Source organism: Neomonachus schauinslandi, chromosome 11 (genome assembly GCF_002201575.2).
Source record: "Neomonachus schauinslandi chromosome 11, ASM220157v2, whole genome shotgun sequence".
NCBI lineage: Eukaryota > Metazoa > Chordata > Mammalia > Carnivora > Phocidae > Neomonachus > Neomonachus schauinslandi.
In genome coordinates, this window is record NC_058413.1 from 108,206,143 (window position 1) to 108,215,705 (window position 9,563).

At 43.7% G+C, this 9,563-nt stretch overlaps 1 protein-coding gene across 1 annotated transcript in view; it reads left to right on the forward strand.

Moving 5' to 3' along the window:
• The window catches only part of LOC110586231 (caspase-12-like), a 10,096-nt gene extending 735 nt beyond the window's left edge, over positions 1–9,361 (forward strand). The window contains 7 exon segments of the mRNA XM_044919452.1: positions 2,849–2,889; positions 2,891–3,022; positions 4,046–4,280; positions 4,899–5,045; positions 8,025–8,134; positions 8,521–8,641; positions 9,199–9,361. Coding sequence (XP_044775387.1) covers positions 2,849–2,889; positions 2,891–3,022; positions 4,046–4,280; positions 4,899–5,045; positions 8,025–8,134; positions 8,521–8,619 — 764 coding nt within the window. The 3' untranslated portion in view covers positions 8,620–8,641; positions 9,199–9,361.
• The last annotated feature ends 202 nt before the right edge of the window (positions 9,362–9,563 follow it).

Genomic DNA, 9,563 nt, shown 5'->3' on the forward strand with positions numbered 1-9,563 from the left:
AAAAATAGTACAAGTCAGGAAATGGACAAGAGAAAAGAGGCGAGGCATGTGGGCCAGGGTGAACAATTATGATAACTCATTTGGGGTGATATTTTGGTACATACTTGAACTATAGAGAGGGGGTTGTGCCACACTCTAAAGCAAAAGCATCCCATGGAAAAGAAGCAAGTCCAAGGGCCCTGAGCACACATGGACGTGTCATGTCAAAAAGCCAATCTGATGGGAGAGTAGCAAATTAGGGTACATGGTAGGTAGAGCTGTTATGGACTCAGGCTGAAGCTACCATACTACTCTGGGCCTTTTTTCTATTTGCAATAGAAAGCCTTTAAAAGTATTTAATGGAGGAGTGATAAAGAAGCATAGCATCAGAAAGGCCAAATGTATTCAAATATTTCAGTTAAGAAATAATAGCTTTTAGGTTGGGGTTGTACTAACAGAGAGGATGACAAGTGGTGACATCTGATCTCTTTTGGAGGTAGAGTCAACAAAAACCATGGATGGATAGGCTGTGGGCTGATGCAGGAAGAAGAGGAATCAGGATGAATCTTGGTTTTGGTTGTCAACTAGGTGAAGGTTATGACTAACTGAGGTAGAAGAAAACTTGTAGTTGAGGGAGAACTCAGGAGAAACAGATCTCTAGGCATGGACAAATATTAGGAGTCCTTCCCTGTACATGTTCACTTTGATGTGTGTAGTACATCCCAGGGTAGACATTGAATACACAGGTGGATTCAACCCAGTTGTTCACAGAAGAACCAGGCCTAGGAATAGCTCTGGGGATTCAGGAGCATGTAGACAGTAGGTAAGATGATGTGCCTGATGAGGCCGCCTGGGCAGAGGTGACTCACAGAGGATAACAGAGGGTCCAATGTAGAAAGACCCAACTTTTAGACATGTGGCAGGAGAGCGAAAGCCAGCAGCTTGAGGAAGAATGGCCATAACACACAGCATCACAGAATCCTGGAGAACACTGTTCAAGGAAGGAAGAAGATGTGTTCCGCCAGATTAAATGCTGGAAAAGCAACAAATGGTCAGTGGGATCACAAGGATTTGAAGGTGAGAGTGATAGCCAGGGTGTGTTGCATACAAGAACAAAATGACAGTTGAGAAAGTGGGAACAGTGCAGCAGGGCACCACCTTTAAGGAGTTGTGCTGAGACGTGGACTCGGGACAACAGCTGGAGGGGAAGAGCATGGAGGGGAGGTGTCTGTGAGACCAGAGGGGTGTGAAGGCATGTGATATGCCATGGGGAGAACATAGCAGGGGGAAGAGGGAGACACGGATGGGATGGGGCTGAATAAAGGCCTGAGTCAAGTTCTTGCGGGTGAGAGGAATTGGAATTCAGGGCACAAAGAGAGTCATTTAAGACAGGAGGAAGTATATTCCCTCCTCTTTTTGGGGAGGACAGTAGATGGGGAGAGATGCAGGCAAATTAACAGATTGCTTGGTTCAAAAGATGAAATCATTCTTACACAAAAATACTGGAAGGAACAGAAGGCTGGTTTCCCTCTGGAAAAACAAAAAGCAGGAGAAGGTGGCAGATACCTGGTGGCTATTTTCAAGTATTTGAAGGTAATGATTCATTAACAAGCAGTTATAAACTTTTAATCTGTGCCAGACTATCATTCTAGATGCTGGAAATACAAAAATTAAACACACCTTCCCTGTCCTAATTAAGCTTACCATACAGTAAACACAACTAAGATAAAATATAATCATTGTTTTTCTGGGGGCATTTACATAAAATAATTGAAACACAAGGTAAGATATTTTGAAGCCATAGAAATACTCATGAGCTTTCAGAGGGAAAGGAATTAGACATTTTTCTGGATGGTCCCAGTGCAGGAAATACGTACCAATGCTTACAAGGTTCAGGCTTTGGGATCCTCAGAACTGTTCAGAGTGCTTTAGAACACTGCAAGTTCCCCGTTAGTGGAGACATTTCACTAGTGGTAATAACAACACAGTAGGGATACTGTGAGTGGAGTTCAGATATCTGAATAATGACTTGACCAGGCCAGATGAGCATGAGGCCTCCTTCCAGATCTTGGGTACTGTGCTTATGTGAGTCTAATGTGCTGGGTATGAAAGATTAGCCACCATTTGTCATGACCACTGACAAAAACAGAAACTGGCGGTGGGGTCAGCAAGAAGCAAAAAGAAAGAGGGACTACTCAAGATTTTTGTTTTTGTCATTTTTTATACAAAATGGTTTTCTTGTTATATGAAGCTTTTTGAAGGGATGGCAGTAAGCATTGCCAAAGAATGAGAGCCCAGTGAAAAGATCTCCGTGACTGCAAGGCAGGGGGTGCTACTCCCTAAAGAGTTTTTTTTTTTTTTCTTTCATAGTTATTCAGGAAATCCAGGCTTCCCAAGTGGATGTGCTGAAGCTTTGTCCCTGTAAGCATTCTCAAGGACTGAAGACTGTAAGAGTACATGAGGTAACACCCTTTGGAGTAGGAACACACAGGACTGTCCACTCAAACTGCATCCTGGGAACCCACTGGGAATTTTAGTTCTTGATACAGATGCCTTTGGATCGGCCCAAAAGGCATAGGATGTTATTTAATCATGTCATCTAATTAAGTGGCCCTTCCATCAGATTTCCTGTCTGTTTCAGCCCATCCTCCAACATACTTGAAACTCCTCCCCACCACCGAACCAAAGCCAGGTTCCCGGAGTGCATGCTCAGCTATTGTACATGCTTTCAGTCTGGAGTCCTGTGTCTTTCTGCCTGAGTACCTATTTCCATCCCCAATTCCTCCAGCCATCCAGTCTGTTTTGTGTGGACTTTGGAGGCAAAAGTGGGGAGGCCACATGTAACTCACCCTGTATCTGTTATTTGCAGATATATCCAGTGATGGAGAAGGAGGGCCGAACACGCCTGGCCCTCATCATTTGCAACAAAGAATTTGACTATCTTTCTGAGCGAGAAGGCTCTGAAAATGACATTTCAGGGATGCAAGGCCTGCTTGAAAACCTTGGATATTCGGTGGTTATAAAGGAAAATCTCACAGCTCTGGTAATGGCCCAGGAGAGTGGGATAAGCTTCCTCCCCTTTCCTTCTTGGACTTCTTCCTTTGCAGCTGGAAAAACACAGTGCACATTACAGAATTCTCTTTCTCCAGAATAGGCATCCCTGGGTTTCAGCCTCTTCCAATGCACATTTTTACAGCAAAGATTTATAGGGTAGTATTTTGCTAAAAATGTTGGATCTTTCTAATGCTCTCAGTTTGGGAGGCACTGATGACTTGATAGTCTATGTGAGACACAACTCTGAGGCCTTTATAATTTCAATATTATGTGTCTAAATGTAAAGCCAAGTATGCAGTCAAAAAAAAAAAAAAAAGATTGTGAGCACACACATACACACAAAGTTGTGATCCTGTCTCTGCCAAAAAATTTCTTGGGTGATTTTGGACAAACCATTTTAAATCTCAGAAGAAATTTAAGTGTCTCTACTTTATGTCGATAGGAAACAGTCCCTTACTCTCTGTCTCACTCTTTTTACATAAAAACTTAGGGGAACCCCAACATGTAATACAGATGAAAGCAAAGCCTTCCGGTGGGAGACCTGCCACCTCACGTGCCCCTCCTTATACTCCACCTCCCAGCACCTCCCCCAGCCTAAAATCTCTACTGAAAACCACTGGGCTACACACTGTACGAAAAACCCGCTAGGGGTGCCTGGTTTGAGCATCCTACTCTTGGTTTCGGCTCAGGACATGATCTCCGCATCCTGAGATTGAGCCCTGTGTTGGGCTCTGTGCTCAGCATGGAGTCTGCTTGAGATTCTCCCTCTCTCTCTGCCCCTCCCACAACTCTCTCTCTCTCAAATAAATAAATAAATCTTAAAAGCAAAACAAAACCCTGCTAACCTTTACATTCTATATGTCTAATTTTCTGGTTTTATGTCAGAACAAAATTTCTCTTACAATTCCATTCTGTCCAAACCGTCTGATTCCTTAAAGGCTGTTCCACCTACTATTTGAGTACAAACTGTAGATGGAGAGCTCCTAGGTAGTGACTCCAGAGATTCTTTCAGGAAATGAAAACAGAGCTGAAGAACTTCGCCACCCGCCAAGAGCACAGATTCTCCGACAGCACGTTCCTGGTGTTCATGTCCCACGGCACCCTAGACGGGATCTGTGGCACGAAGCACAGAGATGAAGAGCCGGACATTCTTCCCGATGACACCATCTTCCAGATTTTCAACAACCGTAACTGCTGGAGTCTCAAAGACAAGCCCAAGGTCATCATCATGCAGGCCTGCCGAGGCAGTGAGTTGGGGTTAGGGGACCCAGGGTGGGGCCAGGCATCTTTTTCTATTCGCCTAGCAGCTAGCCTTCGTTTTCCCAGGGATGGGTGACAGAGACAACATTTTAGAACTGCACTCAGGTCTGGGCCAGAAAGAAATTAAGTCTGGGGGTGCCTGGGTGGCTCAGTCGTTAAGCGTCTGCCTTCGGCTCAGGTCATGATCCCAGGGTCCTGGGATCGAGACCCACATCATGCTCCCTGCTCAGCGGGGAGTCTGCTTTTCCCTCCCCCTCCACTGCTCTTTGATGTGCTCACACGCCCGCTCATTCTCTCTCTCAAATAAATAAATAAATAATCTGAAAAAAAAAGAGAGAAATTAAGTCTGTATCATTTTTTAAGAAGTGTGAAGCACACCAGAATAATAACGAATGTCCCGATCCTTTGGGACAAGGTCATTCTAAACATAAGTGGGCTCTGTATGGGTCCCAGTCAGTGAGTTGGTTTTTCTAGTAGTGACATACTTGCATTTTTAATAAATTCCATACTGGAATGTACTGAAGTAAGGGTAGAATGGTAGAAGAGATTTTGTGTGTGTGTCTGTGTGTGTAACTTCTTTCATAAGACAAGGGTGTCTCTTCCAGGAGGTGACGGGGCCGTCTGGGTGACTGATGTGGGAGAAGCGTTTGCGTGGACATATTACCAGCCCTTGCGGCATTATATCTCCAGTGATGCCATAGAAAAGACCCACGTGGAGAAGGACTTCATCGCTTTCAAATCTTCGACTCCACGTAAGTGACTTTAGAGAGCAGTCTCTCAATCTCCTATCAGTTTCCAGATCACAGGCCTGGCTATGATCCTACTTGATCACTAATAGAAGAACATTTCTTCTCTAATGATAGGCTTTATAGAGAAGAGGTTTAAAATATTGAGATTATTTTTATAACTAGAAAGCTGGAAGTCTTGATTTTGGAGGAAACTTTCAAAGTAAACCGGACTTTCGTGAGGATCCGAACTTAAAATAGTGTAACTATAAATAAATGAAGAGTTGTTTTTGTTTGTTTGTTTGCTTGTTTACTTAATATAGCAATGGCACAGAAGTGTATTTTAGTCCCATGGTTTGGTCCACCTGATCATCTACTAGCAGTTAAAGAAGGCAATCAAGTAACACTGTAATACTTGCTTCACACATTCTAGAACCTCTTGGCTGGTTATTTGAATCTAGTCTTAAAAATTTAGTTAACATTCAAATGCCTGACTTCAGTATAATGGAGACAATGACTGAAAATCCTTCTTTGGCAGGAAAGACATAGTAAAAGATAGAAACAGAAGATAATGCTTGATCACGGTGAAACCTGTGGGAAATCTATTTAACGGTCATCTATGGTATTGTTTTATGAGTGATTTACAGAACCCAGGCAATTTCCAGAATCTAGTTTACACAAGTCACAGTTCTTTTTAAGAATTTTATTTGAGAGAGAGAGAGAGTGAGCACAAGCAGGGGGAGCAGCCTCCCCACGGAGCAGGGACCCCGATACGGGGCTCGATACCAGGACCCTGGGATCATGACCTGAGCAGAAGGCAGAGGCTCAACCAACCAAGCCACCGAGGCGCCCCACACAAGTCACAGCTCTAAGTGCTCTGGTGTAGTGATTACAAACCTGGATATGCACAGAATGTCATTACATGTAGAGTTCCGATTCGTAGGTCCAGGGGAGGGCCTGAGATTCGCTGGCCCAGGAGGATGCTCTGAGTCTAGTCTGGGGAAACAGGAAACAGGCCGTGTGGGAAACACCCATTCCATACCTGGAACAGCTCTACTTTGTCTTACATGTTGGAGTTTGAATAAAGTTTTATTGGAAAGAAGAGCTCTCTACTTTTAGCCACTAAAGGAAGTTAAAAAGGCTTATCCAGCCTGATGTATGCTCTAAGAGACTGTTTAAGTTAAGGGCATGAAGTCTAGTATGTGTAATTCCTCCATTCCTTTCTGTACATGTAACGATGAGCGGAGACACTGTTTCAGGGCATATGATGCACAGCTGAAGCAGACGTGCTTGCTGAGCCTTACGGAGTGACGAGCAGAGGGGCAGAGATGGACTGAGAGGAAGATACAGGCACCACCTCACACGAGAACACAATAACTGTCAACCCTGTTATGTGCTTTCAGGAAGAATGTGTTGAAAAATGAAGGAGTTAACTGTGTCAATAGTAAGAGAAGGACATTCCAGACGGAAAAAGCAGTGTACACGGAGAACCTGGGAAAGAGAGGAGCTTGGAAAACAGGGCCAGTGTGTCTGGAGCACCGAGCCAGGGGCCAGTACCAAGAGAGAGGATGGAGGGGTAGGCAGGGGGCCATATAATTTGAGGCCTCATATGTTAGGGAAGGATTTGATCTTTTATGTTGACATGCTTTATTACTAATATTACTTTACAGTAATAGTAATAGGAAATTTTGGTGAAAAGTACATCATGAAATGATAAGACTGACATTTTTAGATGACCACTCTGGGGGTTCTGTGGGAAATGGGTTATGGTACAGCAAGAGGAGATATGGGGAGGCAGGTTAAAATGTGACTGCAGTATCATGGGCCACAGGTGAATGCCAGTCTTGGGAAGACATAGCTGTTGAATCCAGAAATAATTAGTATGTAAAATTTGTATGATCCGGTGTTTAGTGGATATGGCAGGTGAATAGAAGGGGACTCGAGGTCACCAGGGATGATTGTGGTGCCTTCATTAAAATGGGAATCTTGCAAGAAAGTGTGAAATGCCTTCAGCATACTTCAGGAGGAAAAGAAGAGAGTTACAAGGCTGTATATTTGAGAAAAGAGATCAGCATCAGGATTTGGGGAGATGCTTGCCTAGGGATTATCTTTAATGTTCTAACAGTGGACAAAATGATCCACGAACAGAGAACAGATTGAGAAGACATCCCAAAGCGGAGGCTTGAACTGGAGAGACGGAAGTCCCAGTCTGCAGAGTGGATCCAAGAGTATGGTTGGAATATAAGAAAGCAAAGTAAGAAGAGTATGTGTTGTCAGAGTTACCAAAAAGAATCTATGGGAGTTATGGCCAGTTTCTGATTTGAATGAGGGATCAGGTACAGGTGAGGCTCAGTAAGGGACCGTGAGGTTTAATGACTCGGAGGCCATGGCTGGCCGGGGAGGGGGAGCTCTGCGTGAAGTTAATGCGGCAGGCAGACAGCAGCCTGGGGCGAGCGGGCTAGGAGCCTGTGAACATGGTGAGTGAGACAAGCCCGAGAAATGTAACTATGAAAAGGAAGAAGAAACAGGGAGGCAGCTGCAGGTGAAGGGACGAACAGGGGACGATCGGCTGTTTGATCACGCTGCAACAGTGAGGAGAAGCAGAGGCTCAAACCACGTGCGTGAAGAAGAAGTGCAGGTACAGTATTACAGTAGCAAACAGTGCGGATGGTGAGGAGGTCCAGACTCAAGGCATCGCGCGATCTAGATTCTTTTTTTGGTTATATAGTAAGTGCTGAAAGGAATTCTGTTCTTTTCCACTTCCTGCAGTAGTCGGGGGGATAACTTTGGCTCTGCCTGGGAACACGCAGGGCGTTTTCAACTGAGGGCCCGCGACGGTTTTCTCTGCGCCTGCTGTGGAAACCTGACACCCAGCTTTATCCAGATTTGTCTCTCTCTCCTCCAAAGCATTGAAATCAAACCGTGTCCAAAAGCTATGGCTCTAAGAGTCCTCCACACTTATACGAAGGCCACATCTCCCAATATTTCAATGCCTTTTATTTGCAGATAATGTTTCTTGGAGAACGAACACAGAGGGCTCTGTCTTCATTTCCCAACTTATCTACTACTTAGGAGAGTATTCTTGTTGTCACCATTTGGAGGAGATTTTCCGAAAGGTAGGGTTCTTCTTGTCTTTTCACTGTTATGCCCTGGAAAGCTCTGCAACCATTTTTAAACCCTTTTTTGGGAATCCTGAAAGATCTTAAGCCATCATGACACCCCTTCCGGTACCCCAGGTTTGCTTAAAGAGGAGGTTTTTTTGAAGTACCGCATGGAACCAGAGTGAGTTTCTCTGACTCTGATAGCCTTGCTTATTCAGAAAATGCTTTTGATGATACTATTTTGTTCATGTATGCACTATAGCCAAGGAAAAGCTAAAAATTTCTTCTGTGTATACTACCTGGCCACAGCCTTAATACACTCCATAAATTTTCTTACTCCTGAGAGAGAAGTCCAGATTTCCCTCTTAGGAAATCTCTGAAGATTTTCTTTACTACCTTAGGTTCAAAATGCATTTGAGAAGCCAAATACAATGATCCAGATGCCCACGATTGAGAGATTATCCATGACACGATATTTCTACCTCTTTCCTGGGAATTAAAAATCCATATGAAGCATCTCAGGTAAATGTCTCCAAGAAACGGATTTGGGTGCTCCCTTCTCAGAGTCTGTACATATAATCTAGAGTGGAGAGCGGGAACGGAGAGCAACTGCCCACTAGTCAGTCTCCTCTGCATTTTCTTAATGGCCCTAGGTAAAACCCTGCTTTCATTTGAAATTATCAGAAATTGTAAGTCTAATGGTAGCCAGCTAGAAAATTCTTCAGTCTTCATGTCTCTCAATGACCTACGTAGTGAGTAGAAAATATTTTGTTCCGATGCATGCATAAAACAATTGGCCTTGCATAGACAGCTGACATGTGGCTTCCTCCCCAAGAAGTCAGCTGGGCCAAGTCTCATTCCTTCTCTATATATGATGAGGCCCACCTGGACCACAGGGTCAACTGATGGCTGTTGGGTCTGTGCTGAGACAGTGAGGCCCCCGTGCAGATCCTCCCCTTTGGGGATGATGGGCCCATAGCCCTTCTGTGAAGGCACACCTCATAGTAGAGATTAGTTCTATTTATATCTTACCTCCAATAACACCTTTACTTATGTTTTCTTCTCTCTAATTTTTCCAGGAAAATTGAGCCATTCCGTTCTCTGTGAATCTACTATTTTAAAAGGTTAACGTTTAATCGTGAATATTTTTCTACCGAACTTCCCACTTGCCCACCCTCAGCCAACGCCAAGCTAAAACCACGGTCATACCGTTGCTGAGTTAGTGCTTAATAAATTTTTTAAAAAATAATGTTTGTTTTCTCATTTTATTGTAGAAGTAAATCATTTTCACTGCAAAACAAAGTTTAAGTATAGGAAAACATAAAAAAATAGTTAATGCATAAATAATATGATTACATTAATAGGAGTCCTGATATTAAGCAATGATTATATTGTTGGGATGAAATCTTTGTCATAGAGGGTCAATCATTTATTCTCCATTTGA